Raw genomic sequence first — 17,578 nt, 5'->3', positions numbered from 1 at the left:
TGGGCCGAAGGTGCAGGCCTGCAAGGAGAGAAATCCTGTCAGGAAGGAGGCTGTCGAGGAGGGTCCTTTCTGAAGGCCAGGATGCCGGCAATTATCATGGAGAGACTGCAACGCCAGAGCCCAAGCATGCTGTGTGAGGGTTAAAGCTGTTAGACCCTCCTTGGTCGAGTGCCCACAGCCAGAGCTGTGGGGCACGGAAGGCACCTCAGTGCTGCAAGGTACTGGCAGCATCCGCGAGCAGAGCTACCGGCAACCTACAGAGAGATGTCCGAAATGCGAGCGTGGCTCGCAACGCTAGAGAGATGTGTGCGTGGAGCAGAGAATGAGGAGAGGAGACGCCTGGAGAAGCCGCCAAGGCCCGGTGAGTGAATCGGAGGGAACACTCGCATCGGGGCGCTCCTGGGGCTACTAAAGGGCAAATGTTACTGCCGGATGAACAAAAATAGATGTGTAATCAAAAGTGAACCCAAAGTGAGGGTTTGTATTGAACTCTACGAGCAAGTTGAAATATAAGTGAAAGAAAGAATGTGACTAGAGCATTATTGAATACCGAACTAAAGGAAAGCCTTTATAAACCAACTAATGGAATGCAAGCATGTGTGAAGCACATGTAATAACTACCGAAAGACAACGAGTGAATCTTATGGAATAAAGTGAAAAGCATGAAGTAATGTGGTGAAGAAAAGTGAGCACCACAGAATGAATTGTATGAAAGAACACATTGTGGCAAAGCTAAGAGACTAGCACAGAAAATCTCACAGAGAATCTGCAATGGTTTTTGGACTCCTCCAAGATTGAACAGGTTAAACAGTTTAAATATTTAGGAGTGATGCCGAACAGCTCAGTGGAGGTTTCAATGCAGGTCTTCTTCGGAGAAAAACAAAGGCCATGGCCATCGAGGCCAGTGTCATGGATAGAAAATATTTTTGTTTCTCAATGACACTGGTCCTAAATTTTTACAAGGCGAAGGTTGTTCTTTCTGTGACCTATGGAGCAGAGGCTTTGCCTGAGATACCAACAAAATGATGGCCAAAACCTGAGGGCCTATTTTGGAGAGAGTGTTGGGCTTGCCCAATTCGACCCCTATTCCCATAATACGAAGAGAATTGGGTTTTCTGTCATTACAAGCTGTGATCGAATGGAACAGCTCAGCACTTTTCAGAAAAATCATCTCACCAAAATGGCCAAATTATCAACGAAGAGCTAAAAGGGGGTACAAGTAAACTCCTAAATAGTTGGGCGGAAAAAATAGATCGAAACTGATGGAAATTGATTGTTCGGAAGGAGATCTGCTCTCAAACCAAACAAGAGTCAAAAAGATACTGGGCGAGCATGACTGCATTTGCACTTTGGAAGTTGCTTTGTCTTACCAACTAACGACAGATCTTCCGACAGTCTGCAGAAAATTAAATCTACCTGCAACCTACTTGATAAAGTTTCCAAGCCGACCCTATTGGGAAAGATTTCTAAGGATACGACTAAACCTTCTCCCCACCAATGAGATTTTGGCAAAATGGGAAAAAACTATTGCTGACATTGTAAGGAACCTATTAAAGCGGAGACCTTGAAACAGCTGCTGCTGGACTGTGAAGGGATGTCAAAGGTCGGAGAACTCTTTTTGGGACAGCACTTTTTTCGAAGTGTCCATCATATAGTGCAGAAGACTGGTGGTCCGTTTTGATGAATGGAGATAGGACAACAACAGTGATGGCTGTGGTCTCATTTCTAAATAAAAATGTTCTGTGTGAAGGGATGCAAGCTTCACAATAAACTAGGCTAAAACGAGAACACCAACAAGGATTAGGATCTATGAAAAATGAAGAAGAAATTAAACACATTTATTTTTGGTCTTAAGCCATTAAGATCAATCTATGGTGATAAAAAGAACAGTGAATTTGGGAAATAAGTAATGTTTGTAAAAATCGTGATTCAATTCAATCAAAAAGAAAAAAATAATCCCATAGTGGCAAGGCCAAGAGACTCGCAAGGAGAAACCCAAGTAAATGTGAACCAGAACGCAGGTGCAGTGACAGAGAAACCTGTGTGGGCCAGAACGCCTAGGGTTATCGGTTGCGTGACCGGTTATGGGTGGACAGTGTGGTCCGTCAACTGCACCTAGACCGAGGATACCCGGTCTGTGAAAGCAAGAAAAACATACAGACAATGAATCTTTCCTTATGAAAGAGTTTGCTGAAGAGTAGACAGAAGAGAGCAATCTGAGTAAACTATTAAGGAATCGGAAGGTGTGTTAAGTTCACCTGGAACCAGTTTTGAGTATTTAGAGACTCAAACTGAGAGTGAATTGGCAAGCTGGACAAGCTGATATCTTGGGGAAGGGAAACCTAAGACCTTTTGAACTTGTTGTTGCTTTTGGGAAGGTAACCTCTGGGCCCTTTTGGAACGGTGTTGTCGTCATGGGGAAGGGAACCCCGAGACCTTGTGGAACTGCTTTGAACTTGGGGAAGGGGATCTGGAAAGTAAGCCAAGAGCTGCAAGAAGCTCGGAACTTTATTCTGGAACACTACCTACTTTGTGGTTGACATCCCTACACATTGTTTAGCTTTAGTTGTGAGGACAAGTGTAGGGTTTGGACACACTGACTTTTAAGTTGAACTTTCTGACTCAGACTATCCTTGGTTTCTTTAGGTAGGGAAATCCCACCTTAGCATAGGGCAAGTTAGGTCTTAGACCATCCTGACATTTAAGTTAATAAAAGCATTTTTTTAAACTTTGAATCTGTTGTCTGCGTCTTACTTCATGATGCCTTCACAGTATGCAGGAACATATGTGAATCCAGATGTTGCCATATGCCTGCTACATATTGTTTACTGCAATAAACAGATATGTTACTATGCATGTTCTATTGACTTGGATTGAATACTCACACATACCCTCCTTTTCCATAGTCTTACTGTAATTGTCTCCATTGGGGAATATTTACCATCAGAACTAATCAATTATCGTGACTGGCCTATTCATTCTCTGCTGCAGTGATCACTAGTAGTTGCTAACATCAGTCATAGATCCCAGTCACCCTGCATCAATTCCCATTGAACACAGGCTGCATTTCTTGTGTCTGCAACTTCCCTTGGTGTTTACATACAGTATTTCTTCTTAGTCAACAGCAGACATATCCGCTGCTTCTCCTCTCACATCTATTAATCACACCCCCATTAATGTGGCACAGAGCAGGGCTCGAAATTAGGATTTGTTGATGAGGAGCAAAAGGTATCAGGCATCACCTTTTAGGCAGGAGCTTTAACTGGGGAACCATGAGCTAGTACATAGTGCACAGCAAATCTAACTTGCGTGCAATAGGCAAACATTAAGATGTTGTCCATTATATATTATCCAGTATCCTTTAAATTTCCCTTGTGTGTCATTCAATCTTTTTTACACATATTCCTAAACCTACACAGTTAACATAACACAGCTCTGCTTGAAAGGCACCACTTTCCTGGGGGGACTAGAGTAGCATCTTGCAGGTGTTGGCTTCAAGCTAACCAGGCTCCCCTTAGTTAGAACCAGGAGCTAAATAGCTCCCAGCTCGTGGCAATTTAAATGCCCGAGAGTTACCGGTCTCTTCAAAATGGGCGTTTCTGATATTTTTGGGGAATTGGATCCTAGGCCAGGTCCTATCTTCAAAATGAAAACAGTGCATAGATTGTTGATTTTCCCGTGTAAAATAGCAGATGCATGTACTTCCCCTCTAATATCTTACTATTTACGATGTATTCATTTGTTGATCATGATTTATTTCTGAAGTAAAATGAATGTGAGAAGACATGCAATAAAAGTTAATGTTGCACCTCCCGAAACGTGCATGACTATCATATGTTTTGCTTGTACTTTTCAGAATTTAGCTTCCTGGAATCCAGAGGACCCAGAATGCCTCTTACTGGTGGTGAAAGAGTTGGTTCAGCAGTACCATCAGTACCAATGCAGCCGACTGCGCGAGAGCTCCCGTCTCATGTTTGAATACCAAACGCTAGTCGAGGAACCTCAGTATGGGGAGAATATGGAAGTCTATGCAGGCAAAAAGAACAACTGGGTAAGCTGCTCAAAGATGGGTCTTCGTATTGGGTGTGAATATCCCCAACCACAATTTCCTAGGCTGGAGATTCGGTAATATGCTACATGTTATCCTTAGTCACAAAGGGTGGGTCAGCAGACATATTTCCCTCTGAACATTCTGAGATAGGCCCAACTGCGGTTCACAACCGGAGTGCTGTTGGTTTGGAGGCATCTATGCACCAAAGCTGCTCCCTGTTGCTGTCTTATAAAAAATATCCTGCAACATGGCCATGTTAAAAAAACAGTCATTGAAAATATTTGAGGCATGCACCACATCCAGAACAAAAGTAATATTTAATGAACAAAGACTAATTCAGCTAGCTAACCCTTTTCATACCAGAGTATTCCATCAGTACCGCAATAGTGTTACTGTTGCCCCGAAGAAGTGCTATGGGTGTCAATTGTGTTGGATGTGGCATCCGGCTCTGATTCGTTTAGTTCCACTTCACCTGTGTCTGACTGCCCACTGGCTGCATTCTGCAGCTCCAGGTCTCCCGGCGGATCAGTGCAGCGCAAGCTCATGCAGCCTGTAGGTTGAACAACCACATTTGACCGACAAAGAAATGGATGAGCCCATTATTACTTAATATTGGACTCCTGAGGGTGAGAGGTGCTTTAATATGAAATATAAAATATACACTGTAAAATAGTAACATTGTAAAAGCCACTGCAGCACAAGTGAATGTGACAAAGATACATTAATAGCAGCAGATTGAGTGAAAACCTACAGAAGTGTAGCTCGCTGCAGCGACAAGGAAAAACTAGCATGACCAAGAAAAACATTTACTTTGCAAATACATTTATTTTCTTTGGCACAGGCCCATTTTTAAGGGGCATTCGGAGGACCATGCGAAGAACATTTATTGGAGCAGAAGCATTTGAAACATGGGCGGGCTTGGAAGAGTATTTGATACATGGTCTTGTTTGGTCTAGATCACATAAATAGGGATGCACATGGAACTAGTAGTAGTTGGCATAGTGCTAGACATCATATTGCACATTAAATTGCACGTACCTACACGTTTCTGCACACGGATATCATTATTTGGGATTATTACCTATGCCTTCTGGTTCTAAAGTCAACAACAGAGCTAATTGTGAGGCCAATTTAAGGAAAATGGAATTCAAGTGTAGCTCAGGAAATACACATTATCATGCTGGCATGATAGTGTTTTGTATTTGTGTCACACTGACAGCGCTTTGAGACTGACAACACACATTTTGGATGGGGGTGGGATGCACATAAACACCAGCATGGTAATGTTTTCTGTTGTGGCAGCACTCGGACATTTGTTGAAACTTGCATCATAATGTTCTGCGAGCAACGTAGAAACCAGCATAATAAAGTGTAATTTATCCAGTGCAATACCTCCATGTCTTTGTTGCGATTGCTGGTGTACTCTTCTAAGGGCTAATGTAGAAACCTGGATGAAATTGTGTTTTACAGGAAAAACACCGGAATGCCATTTTCGAGATGGGCATCATAATCTTCTGGGGTCAGTGTAGGTGTTGTGCCGATTCACAAGGTGTCATCACTTCTCCACAAGGGGGCGCGTGGCCCCTTTTCCATGAGTGTAGTGAGGTGCGGCTGCTACCAAATTGCCAGCCTAGGAGTTGTTTAATGCAGAAGGACTTCATGGGGAGGGACTACCCCTTTGAGGGCATGGATGATCACCTGGGGTACATCCCATTGAATGTCACTCTCCAACATTTCCTAGCCCTTCCCACTGTCCACAACCACTTTACTTAATGTCAACCGAGGTAATTTATCCATACCTGAGATAATCCTAAAGCAAAAAGTACTAGGACGAAGAAGAACACAGGAGACATGAAGGTCATTGACTGTGCTTGAACTGGTACGGGGTGGCCCAGAGGAGGCATAAGGAGTCAGTTGTTAACAGAGTCAAAGGACTTTTACAATTTGCATGGGAGGAACTGGATGCAATCTGTACTAAAGGAACAAAGGACTATCAAATGTGTCAAGCCCAGCCGTGTCAAGAGCGGCCGTGTCAAACCCTGCTGTGTATGGCACAAAGTGTGGAGGCGAACCAGTGATGCTAGTGAAGTGTCATGGGAGTCCTCCACAGGTTCTACAGGAGCGAACCCGGGCAGCAGACCAAGCAAGCGAGCAGAACCGATGGAAAAAAGTACCGTGCAGCTGATAGAGCCACGGCAGTGAACCAGCAGAGTCGGAGATGAGACCCGCAGTCCCAGTAATGCACCACAATCCCACACATGGTAATGGGAGGTACGGGAGACCCGGATGGGATACAAGCGTAGAAGGTAGGCAGGTTCACAAAGCTCTCTCTTGCCTCAGTAGTGGGAAGCCCGCTACCTGGTATAACCAGAGAATGTTCTGGAACCCGAAAGCATATAAATTAGAGGACATTTTCCTCAACAGAGTGGGAAGGAGAGAACCACTGACCACCAGAGCAGAGTCTGGGACTCCAACCAGATTTGGGACTTTTCTAACAAAAAACCAGAGTGACAAAGTGTACATCAATCTGAAAGCAGTGCGAAAGACCTGTGCCGAAGAATACCAGGGGAAGGGCGTCATTCTCCTGGTACCAAACCAGGAGTTGTGTTAAAGATGCCGGGGGAAGGGAGTCGTTCCCCCTGTTCTTGTTGTGTACTGTGCCAAGCAATATCAGGAGAAGAGAGGCATTCTCCTGGTCCAGAACTGGGAGTTGTGCTGGAGACGCCAGGGCAAGGGAGTCCTTCACCCTGCTTCATTGCAAACTGTATAGAGCTACACCAGGAGAAGGGAGTCCTTCTCCTGGATGCAAACCTTGAATAAGGGCTGTGTGAAACCCGCAAGCCAGGGATGGGAGGCATCCCCCTGGCATTTTCATTACAAGAGAACATTCTTTTGGACACTATCCAGGCAACCAGAGAAGGGAACAATTCTGAAGAAGGAACCTTCTGTTAGTTTATCCTTTACTGTAGTGTGAGGGATAGAATAGGTTGTGACAGAGGACGGTGGAGTTTGTTTTGACAGACATTCTGACGGTCCCTTTAGTATAGTATTAGTTTTGAGGCAGGGAAGCCGCCCCCCACCCTCCCCTTGGAGAGAGAGAGAGATAAATAGGTTTTATATACATTAATAAACGTCTATAACCAAAACCATGCAACCTCTGTGTCAGCTTCTTTATTTATTTGACATTTGTTATACGCCCAAACCCAGTGGTATCGCGGCGCAGGTTACAGCAAACTTAAATATCTGGTTACAGGAAAGAAACAATGTTACAGATCAATACAAAACATACTATTACAGTATATACACAGGAAGGCTGGTTTCATGATAATACTGTGGTTTTACAGGGTATTCCAGTTTATACATTTTAGTGGACTCGAGTACAGAGCATGGTGAAATCGTATAGTGGGCACATGGCGAAATGGGAAGTGGGGCTGCAGGGACAGCTGCTTGATTTGGAATGTATTGAAAGGCCAAGTTTTGATCGATTTCTTGAAACTTTGATGGGATGGCTCATTTCTTGTGAGATTGGGGAGGAAGTTCCAGATTTTGGGTGCCGCTACTGCAAAGCTGCTCTCCTCCCCCCCCCTGCCTTGGATCTCTTGAAGCGAGGAACAACTAGTTGGGTACTGGTGTTGGATCTTAAAGATCTGGTGGCTGTGTTTTGGGAGATGACATTTGTGTGTTGCACAGAGCGTTTTGAAGAGGATTCTAGCTTTGATGGGAAGCCGGTGAGCTTCCCTCCTAGTATTGGAGATGTGGTTAGTTCTTTTTATGTCCAAAGCAGCTCACAGGGCTTTATTTTGCAGGAGTTGGAGTTTGTCTTTGTTTGAGTTAGAGGTGCCCAGCAGTAGTATGTTGCAATAGTCTTTGACAGGATGAGGGCACGCGCGCGAGTGAGACAGTTTTGTGGGAACAGAAAATGACGACTAAGCGCGATAAGTTTAGTTGTATAAAACGTGGCGGATGACAGAGCGTTAAAGTCTCGTCATAGTTAGACTGGCATCAAGGTATACACCCAACGTTTTAGCCTGTTTAAGGACTGGAAAGGGTGTTCCGTCAATGGTGATGACAGCGTAGTCGGGGTGGAGCGCTTTAAGTTTAGAGGTGGGGGGCAACAATGAGTATCTCCGTCTTTTCATCGTTGAGACACAAGCTGTTTGTAGCCATCCAGTTTTGGATAATGGCATCTATCCTATGAATGGTGATGGTGTATAGCTCATGGTTACCTGTAATGGGGATAAGGATCTGGGTGTCATCCGCAAAATTTGTGTAGATGACACCCATAGCATCAAGGACAGCAAATAATAGTTTAGTGTAGGCATTGCAGAGAGTAGGGGATAGGCAAGAGCCTTGTGGTACCCCTATGGCTACTGGTATTGGGTCAGCGGCTTCCTTGTCTAGGGCTACTCTTGAAGTACGTTCTGCCAGGAATGATTTGATCCAGAGGGTGGCTTCATTAGAGAATTTGAAATTTTCAGCAAGTGTATTACACAATTTATCATGGTCCACCAAGTCGAAGGCGGCAGAGAGGTCTTGTAACAGTAGTATTCACATATTGCCAGCATGTCTTATGGTGTCCTTCAGGATTTTATTTTTTTAAACTTTGAGTTTATTAACATTTTCTTAATATAACAAATGGGCTCAAAGCATTTTCAAAGGGTATACAAATGACTGGCCCAATAACCCCGCCCCCTCCCTCCCAAGATGGGCCCTCCCCCCTAGTAATTTAGTCCCAGTTAAACCCTCTTTTAGGGGAGACGCGTTGAAAGCTCTATGTCCGGAGCTCGGGAAAGAGCGTGAACGTTGACTACGTGTATGGCTATATTTCGTCCGCCGGGCCTTGGGCACCCCTTCCATCAGTGTTTCCTCCCCTGTGGATCAGTGGACATCCCATCCCCAGGTCTCTTGCACCCCGTACCAATTTGCTTGGAATGAGCCCAGATCATTGTTCATCATTGCTGTTAACTTGTCCATAAAGAACATATTTTTAACCTTTTGTAGCCAATCCTCCTTCGAGGGGGTCTCCGGGCTCTTCCATTTCTGAGCCAGGGCTACCCTTCCCGCCCTCAATGTTGTTTCCCACATTCTTGGGTACCTGTATATGTCTGTGTCCTCCGGAGGGAGGCCCAGCAACATTGTCAGAGGGTTCTAGGGGAGTAGTTCCTCAGAGACTTCAGCGATCCAGCCCCTTCCCTTCTCCCAGTATGCCTTTACCTTCGGGCAGTGCCACCACATGTGCCCCCTCGTACCAACCTGGTCACATCCCCTAGGGCAAGCGGGGGACACTCGTTGAACATTTTTGACCACTTCGCAGGATCTCTATGCCACCCCTGTAAAATCTTGAAGTTGTGTTTCATGTCCGCAGTGACTAAGTTCCAATGGATAGCTATTTTGAATATCCTTGACCAGGCGTCCCCTGAAATCTCCTCTCTCGCCAAATCATTCCAAAAAGTGCGGAAACCCCTCCTCTCCCTCAGGTTAACAGTGTTCAGGATTTTATACATCCCCGATACCGCCCCCTGCCTGGAGGTCTGTGTCAAGTAGTTTCTCAAAGGGAGTCAGCTGTCTCTTCAGGTTTTGGCCCCATGATTGGTCGCATAGGATTCCCTTCAAGCGGAGATATTCGAATATGGAGAGTGACCCCTGCCCGAGGGCGTGTCTCAATTCCTCATATGGTAGGAATTCCCCTTCCCTAAACATCTGCCCTTCCCACTCCATCCCCGAATCGGACCAGGACTGTGCCTTGCTTCCCAGTTTGAGGGGGTGACCCCAGAGTGATGACATTGGAGACGGCCACGACGTTAGGTGTGCCGTCTGGGGGCTTTCCCTCCAGATTGCCCAGAGAACTCCCAATGCTGGGTGGGATTTGAGTCTGTTCGGGATGAAACTGCGTGGGGCCCATAGGAGGTCATGAACCTTAAGTGGGTGGGCATCCATGTCCTCCAAGTATGACCAGGAAGTACCCATCCCCTCTTTCATGTATTCCAGGAGGATGCGCAACTGGGCAGCGCAGTAGTAAAGTTGAAAGTCTGGCAGCCCAAACCCTCCCTCCTCCCTTGGTAAGGTCAGGACGGCCTTTGCGGTCCTCTGGGTCCTGCCCTGCCATATGAACTCGCGCACCGCGGTTTGAAGGACCTTGAAGGTTTGGTCGGGGATGCTAGTTGGGAGAGCGGTAAAGCGATATAGTAAATGCGGAAGTATGTTCATCTTTACTGCCGTCATGCGGCCGTACCAGGACAGAATCATAGAGCCCCATCTCCTTAGATCGGCGGTGACCCTTGACATAACGGGGTCGTAATTGGTAGGGGCGAGATTCGATAGGTCCCGGGTGAGAAGGACACACAGGTATCGGATAGAGGCATTCCCTACTGTTATCCCTTCTAGCCTGCCCAGGGAGTCTAGGCCCGGGTCTCGAGTTCTCATGGGGAGCAAGACTGATTTAGATGCATTAATCTTTAGCCCCGAGATGCGCCCAAATGCGGCCATCAGGGACAGGAGGGGGGGGAAGCGAGGATCCCGGGTCCACCAGGTAAGCCAGAATATCACCCGCGAACAGCGAAAGCTTAAAATCTACTTCGCCTCTCCTAATCCTCTTGATGTCTGGGTGTGCTCTGACTGCTATGGCCAGGGGTTCCATTGTGAGGACATAGATTAGCGGGGAGAGTGGGCATCCCTGCCTTGTTCCCCTCGAAAGGGGGAATGGTTCTGACAATCTGCCATTCACTTGAACCCTGGCCTTCGGGGCCCTGTATAGCGCAGCCACCCAATCCCTGATGTGTGCCCCGAAGCCCATTTTCTGGAGGGTGAGTTCCATGAATCTCCATTCAACCCTGTTGAACGTCTTTTCCGAGTCCAGGGACAGGACACTCGCATCTAAGTCCGACACCTGGGTGTAGTGAAACAAATCTATGCTTTTGCAGATGTTGTCTGAGCCCTGTCTTCCCCTAATGAACCCCACCTGGTCTCCGTGGACCAGTTCCGGCAGGATCCCCTCCATCCGCCTCCCAATGACCTTGGCCAGGATCTTTACATCAATATTCAACAAAGAGATTGGGCTGTAGGAGGAACACTCCGAGGGGTCCCTGCCGTCCTTGGGGAGCACCACAATAATTGCCTCCATCATGGAGTCCGGGAGGGACCCCCCCCCCCTCCAGCACCGCATTGAACACCTTAACAAAATGAGGGGCAAGGGTCGAGCGAAACCTTTTATAGAAGTAGACTGAATAGCCGTCCTCGCCCGGGGAAGTGCCTGCCCTCATACCACTGATCACGCGCTCCACCTCATCCTCGGTCACCGGACCCTCCAACCCCTCCGCCATCTCCCTGGTCAAGGCCGGGATCTGTATAGAGTTCAGGAACCCCTCGATCTCCACCTCATCCCCACTGTATTCGGACGAGTATAGCTTTTCATAGTATCGGCGGAAGGCCTCTCCAATGTGGGGTGTGTCATAGCCTACCTCCCTCACCTCGTTCTTTACTGCTTTCACCATTCTGCTTCTCTGTATCTCCCTCAGTTTCCAGGCCAGAATCCTGTCCGCCTTGTCCCTCTTTTCATAATACTTTTGTTTAACCAGTTGAAGACTTCTCTCTGTTTTGTGAAGGAGGAGGTCTTTCAACTGGAGCCTATAGTCGTCCACGGCGGCCACCTGATCGCGGTCTAAGGGTTCCATAGGGGGGCCCTGTGACCGTTTTAGAGGGAAAGGTGCGGATCAGAGCCAATTAAATGACGGTGCAAGTCATCCAGAAAGGCAGGAAAGCTGAGGGGATTGTGATGTCAGAAGGAGATGATGTCGTGATGGGAGAGTCTTCCAGGGAAAGTCAGGACTCTACTCCAATGAGAAAAGAAAGGAAAAGAAAGGGTGCGTTTCTTATAACAATACTGGTTTTTATATTGATGTTTTCTTTTTTTTGGTTGGTGGGCTCTGCAGGCAGCTGGAAGCGGCGAGGACGAAGGAGACTCACATGAAGAAGTGGCCGCGTATAAATGAATGGGCCTACTAATTACAAGACTGTGTACTAAGCTGTAAGCTCCGTTGAGCACGTTTAAAAGAGATAGAGTTTACAAGTTAAGTTCGCTAAGTAATCGATGCCGGGAGGCCTTTGTCGGAACCTGAAACTAAGCCGGCCCGACAGTCAGCTGTGTCTCCCAGCCGCTCAGTACACCAGCTGAGCGCCGTTCATTCCTGCGCTCCGACCCCCACCGTTGGAGGGGCAGAGTCTCTCACGGAGCGGACTGAAGCGACGCGGCTTCACCAACTGGGGAGAACCGAGTTGGCAGCGAGCAGCTGACAGTACAACGAAGACGTTGGTCAAACGTGGAACTCCGGAGATAGTCAATCTCCCAACGACATAAGGAGAGAAGGGAGAGGCGAGACCTGATTTCAACGGCCGTGCTGGGGAGTCGGAGGGCCAAAAGGAGGTGAGGAGTGACGATACCTCGAGTTGTCAAAGAGAGGTAAAGGGCTGTTGTCAAATCGTTTAAAGGGGCAATCTGAACTGTGAAAAGAGACTGTTGTACAGAAAGGCAAAAACATTTATAAGGGAACTTGGAAAAGGGCTCATGATGTCAATGAGGGTCATAGACTCTGAGGGGAGCAATTATTCTTTCTTATTCTCTGAAGCTGACCCTAGTTAGTTAAAAGAGCCACGTTTACACTCTGATCGAAAGGGGTGAATTCCAACTGTCAGAGGAAGACGTAACCTCCGAGGAGTAAAGCCCATGCACTGCAAACAGAGTCAATTACCACAGAAGGACATTCCAAAATCCTAACCTCCCCAATTCAAAGACTGTTAAAAAACGAGAATAGAAGAGAGGCGAATACAGGGGCTCAAACCCCTCTAAGAGTAAGGTTGAACTCTAAGTTTAATAAAAGTTACTTGTTCAATATAACCTGCATCAAGAGTGGTCTTTTCCCATCCGCACTCTTACAATTTTGATATTCAGTTGTCCAAAAGCAAGAAACAGTTTGAAGACAGTGAGCAAGAATTGGTACACTTAAAAGCCTTAGTGGATCACATTAGACAGGATCAAAATGATATTGTTTCAGAAATGCAGATTTTACAAAAAGAAAATTTTGAAAAAGAAAGTGATCTCCAAGGTGCAGAGCAAGAAATGGTTAAAATGATTCAAGAAAGAGACACAAGAAACAAAGAATTCAATGAATGCCAAATGCAAATGTGCGACATGCAGGAGGTAATAAATAAAATGAGTGATGAAAACAAGCCTACCTCCCTCACCTCGTTCTTTACTGCTTTCACCATTCTGCTTCTCTGTACCTCCCTCAGTTTCCAGGCCAGAATCCTGTCCGCCTTGTCCCTCTTTTCATAATACTTTTGTTTAACCAGTTGAAGACTTCTCTCTGTTTTGTGAAGGAGGAGGTCTTTCAACTGGAGCCTATAGTCGTCCAGGGCGGCCACCTGATCGCGGTCTAAGGGTTCCGTAGGGGGGCCCCCCGGCTGGAGTTGGGCAACTTTCTCCCTCAGATCCCTTTCCTGTGCCCCCCTTTCCTTTTTCTTTCTGGGCTCCCATTTTGATCACGACTCCCCGTAGGGTTGCCTTGAAAGCATCCCAAAGGGTGTGCAAACCTACCTCCCCGTTGTCATTAAGCTCAAAAGATTCCGTAATGGCATCGAGTACCTCCTGAGCTAGGACCTCATCCTTCAGCAGGGAATCGTTACATTTCCATCTCCCCCTGCATACGTTTAGTCCTCCCCTTGCTATGGTGACTCGGACCAGATCGTGGTCAGACCAGGGGACAGGGTCAACTCTGTGGCCAGTAATGAATGGGTGCAGGGTCTCGTCCACCAAGATATAATCTATCCTGGAAAACGACGTGTGGGTGGCTGAGTAATATGTGAAAGAGGGGGTGTCCGTTCTAGGGGTCGGGACCGTGTCCACCAGGCCCAATTCTGAGTTGACCCTCTGGAAGTTACGTGCCATGGTCTCATCTGCCACACTCGAGGACTGGGGTCCAGCTCGTTTCCTGTCCCGGGTTGGGTCCAGGACCATGTTGAAGTCCCAACCCCCCAGCCCCCCACCACCATGCCATGGACAAAAAAATTGAGTTTATCCCTCACCTCCTCCCAAAACTGAATTTGGCCTTCGTTTGGGCCGTAAATGACGGCCAGGGTAAGTGGGGCTCCTTGCAGGGACCCCCCCGCACAAGCAGGTAGCGGCCCCCAGGGTTTTTCAGCATTGCCTCTATCTCAAAGACCACATTCCTCACTAGTAACATGGCCACCCCTCTCTTTTTGCTCTTGTGGGAAGCACTGAGCACCTCCTCAATTCCTCCTCCCCGCAATTTGGGCTCCTTCCCCCGTGGCCAGAGAGTCTCTTGCAAGAAGAGAGAGTCAAGGTTAGCCCTTCTAAAATCCCTACCGACCAGGGATCTCTTTGTGGGGGTGTTTAAGCCCCGTACGTTGAGGGAGCCCACTCCCAGGGCAGGCAGACTCTCAGCCATAATCTAGAATTTCCTCCCTCTCGGTCAACGTCTTCACAATGCTCTTCCTTGCGTGCTCCCCTTCCCCTCCCCCGGGTGGGCCTAGAACAAATCCCCAACTGCCCCCAACTCCCCAAACCATAACTGAGCAACCCCAACTTCCGTGTACACCCCTGCCCCCCCTCCCCGGCATCCAGCCAATTAGTTCCGCCATCGCTGGCTTTTGGCCGAACCACCAGCCTGCCCACCTCGGCCAGACATTCCGCGTAAGAAGCTCATCACCTTGAGCCCCCCATGACCCCCCGCAGCTGCTTCCCATCTTTGAACCCATATACTTGATGTTCGTAGGAACGATGTTAGTGGTAAAACCTCGGAGTCCGCGCACATCTGTCCAGGACTTAACGGGTCAACCCCGTTCTCAGTCCTCAGTCGTTCCGTTCTCCATCCTTCTCTGGAGATGGAGGGTTCATTTTTCTGAATTTCCTCGCACCAGTTCGCCTTCTCCGATCTCCAGACGGGCCAGGGCCACTGGGTCTGCCATTCTCCGGCCCCGATGGACCCCTCCGGGGGTTCGTGTCCACTGTGTACTCTTGAATAGCTCCCCGTATGTCTTCTTCAGTAATCAGGGTTGATCGCTGGCCCATGTATTCAAAAGTCAGGGAGAAAGGGTAGCCCCATCTGTAGCGCACACCCTTTTCCTTGAGCAGCTGCGTGAGGGGGCGGCACATTCTACGCTTGGCCAGCGCGTAGGCGGAGAGGTCCTGATATATTGAGACATGGTTGTTATTGTAGGTGATTTCTCGGGCCTTTCTGGCCTCCTACAGCACTTTTTCTTCTCCGAGTAGTAATGAAACCGGACCAAAATCGACCAGAGGTCCCCCGCTCTGCTCCCCGCCCTGTGCACCCTGTCGAATGTGAGCTCAGCTGTCATCTCTTCTGCAAACAGGAGGGTGATGATATCCTGCACCGCTCGGGTGATGTCCCTCTCCATTTCCCCTTCCATTTCGGGCACCCCCGAATATTCTGAGGTTGTTCCTCCTCTCCCTATTTTCGAAATCGTCCATCTGCCGGGCCCTTTCCTTGTCTCTCTTCTCCAGGGCCTCTAGCCTCATGCAAATTTGTATGTCTTGGGCCGCTGATGACGATTGGTTGGTCTCTACCTGTAGCAGTCTGTCCTCGACCTTGTCCACCCTTTGGTCCATTTTCTCAAATTTCTGGGCAATGTCGGAGCGCATGTCCCTGATTTCCTGCAAGATCGAGGCGAAGCCCCTTTCCATTGCCGTCGAGGAAGGAGCTGCGTCTTCCGGTTGGGCCATAGTTCTTTTGAGGCTCGTACCTTTGGTACCCCTTGCGATCTCCTGGAAGCGGTATCCCTGTAAGGATTCCCGCCAGTTCACCTGGTGCTTCCCTGTGCTCCGCCGTCCAGACCAACGCGGCCCCAGTCCTCGGCTTCCTTCCTGGGGTGCCCAGAGGGGGTGCGTTCAAGGGGGGGGAGCAAGGCAAGGTCACCCCTCACTTGAATTGGATGTTTCTTGGATGCCCTTTACGGGCTGTTGTATTCTGGGGGGCAGTCAGGGGCCTCTTCTGGCCTCCCCGTGGAGGGGTGTTAAACGGAAGGGCCTGTATGGCCAGTCCCGAAGGGCCTTTCCTGCTGAGTAGGGGGGGAAGGGCACCATGGCTCTCGCACCCAGCCTGTAGGCTCTCGTCTCGAGGGGGGGAGGGAGGGCACCCCCGGGCAGGCACACGCCCCACCAACAGCTGGCGGGGGCCTTGCACCCGGGTAGCTTCTGAGTCTGGTGGCGCTGTCTGTGTCACGGGGGGGATTGGAGTATTCAACTAGTCCCTCCTGGAGTTAGCCGGCGTGCTCCAGGGGCCTCCACCCGCCCGAGTAGAACTCGAGGAGGCCTTCTCCCCGCCGCTCGCTCACCCGTGGGGAGTGGCTCCTGGCCCCTCCGTGTCACAGCCGCTTCACTCTTCCGTGGGCTGCGGATGCCCGCATTGAGGACTCCTGGGGGGGGGGCCGCTCCTGGGCCCACCCTGCTCCCTCCGCTCTGTCCGTGCAGACCCGGGAGTCAGGCGTGCTCCTGCCTCCTGCTGCACGGGGATCCCGGCGTGTTGTTCTCCGGCTCGGGATGAGGGGAGAAGGGTGGATAGAGCCGTCTCCCGATCCGCGGCCACCTCCTCGCTTCGTTGGGGGCCCGTTCCCCGGCCGGGCCGCTCCTCACAGGCAGAGGGGGCCAGCCGCGGGGGAGGGGCAGGCCGGGCAGAGTCCGTGTGAGCCCGGGGGGGGGGCTCTGCCTCTCTCCCGGCTCTGTGGCCGCCCAGGCCCCGCTACGTTTCCCGCCTGGGAGCCCTGGGTCTCGTTCTCTGGCTCCCCGGGGTTCCCGAGCGCCGCTCCTCCGCTCGCTGGGTGCCGAGGGGGCGGGCGGGCTCAATCCTCTCGGAACACCAGGCTTCGGCGGGAGCTGTGCACTCGGGCAGCCATTGCCTGTGCACCCCCTGGTGCCTCTCCTTCAGGATTTTAAGGTCCAGTAGGGCAGTTTCTGTGCTGTGATTTGGCCACAAACCAGATTGTCTGGTACCTGGTAAGTTATTGCATTCCAGGTGGTTTTGAATTTGCATATAAGCTATTTTATCAATTATTATGAGCAAGAAAGGAACTGTGGTTATGGGGGGATAATAAGTTGGTATGGTGCGATCAAGGGAGGGCTGACCCAGGCTTCCTTGATACTGGCCGGGACAGAGTTTGTGCAGAATGAGGCATTGATACATTTAGTGATGATAGGAGATGGCATAGGTGTGCAGAGTTACTAGGTGTGCAGGGAAGCAGTCTCCTTTACAGTTGGATGGTTTTAGTTTGGAAATGGTGCTCAGTACCTGTTCTTGGGTGACCATACGAATTTGAACTGCGTGGCTGTGGTTTCACAGCCTCTGTCCAAAGCAGGGGGGGGGGGGGGAGTGCTTTTTTGGTGGCAAGTAGATTTCTTTGACACCCTTAAAATGTATCTGCATTACCCTCAGAATATTGGCTGCCTTTTAAAAAAAATGTAGTACCCGGGGTGGAGCCAGCCTCACACCATAATGGCCT

At 49.1% G+C, this 17,578-nt stretch overlaps 1 protein-coding gene across 3 annotated transcripts in view; it reads left to right on the top strand.

The window, feature by feature from the left end:
• BABAM2 (BRISC and BRCA1 A complex member 2) overlaps positions 1 to 17,578 on the top strand; it is a 1,270,030-nt gene that overhangs the window by 271,570 nt on the left and 980,882 nt on the right. For all 3 annotated transcript variants that reach the window (XM_069608726.1, XM_069608725.1, XM_069608724.1), the window contains exon 5: positions 3,857 to 4,051. In XM_069608726.1, the coding sequence (XP_069464827.1) occupies positions 3,857 to 4,051 (195 nt within the window). The remainder of the gene's footprint in view (positions 1 to 3,856; positions 4,052 to 17,578) is intronic.

Source organism: Ambystoma mexicanum, chromosome 4q (assembly GCF_040938575.1).
Source record: "Ambystoma mexicanum isolate Mex_15411 chromosome 4q, UKY_AmexF1_1, whole genome shotgun sequence".
NCBI classification, from domain to species: Eukaryota; Metazoa; Chordata; class Amphibia; order Caudata; family Ambystomatidae; genus Ambystoma; species Ambystoma mexicanum.
The sequence above is the reverse complement of the archived record's forward strand: the minus strand, read 5'-3'. Positions and strand labels throughout refer to the sequence as shown.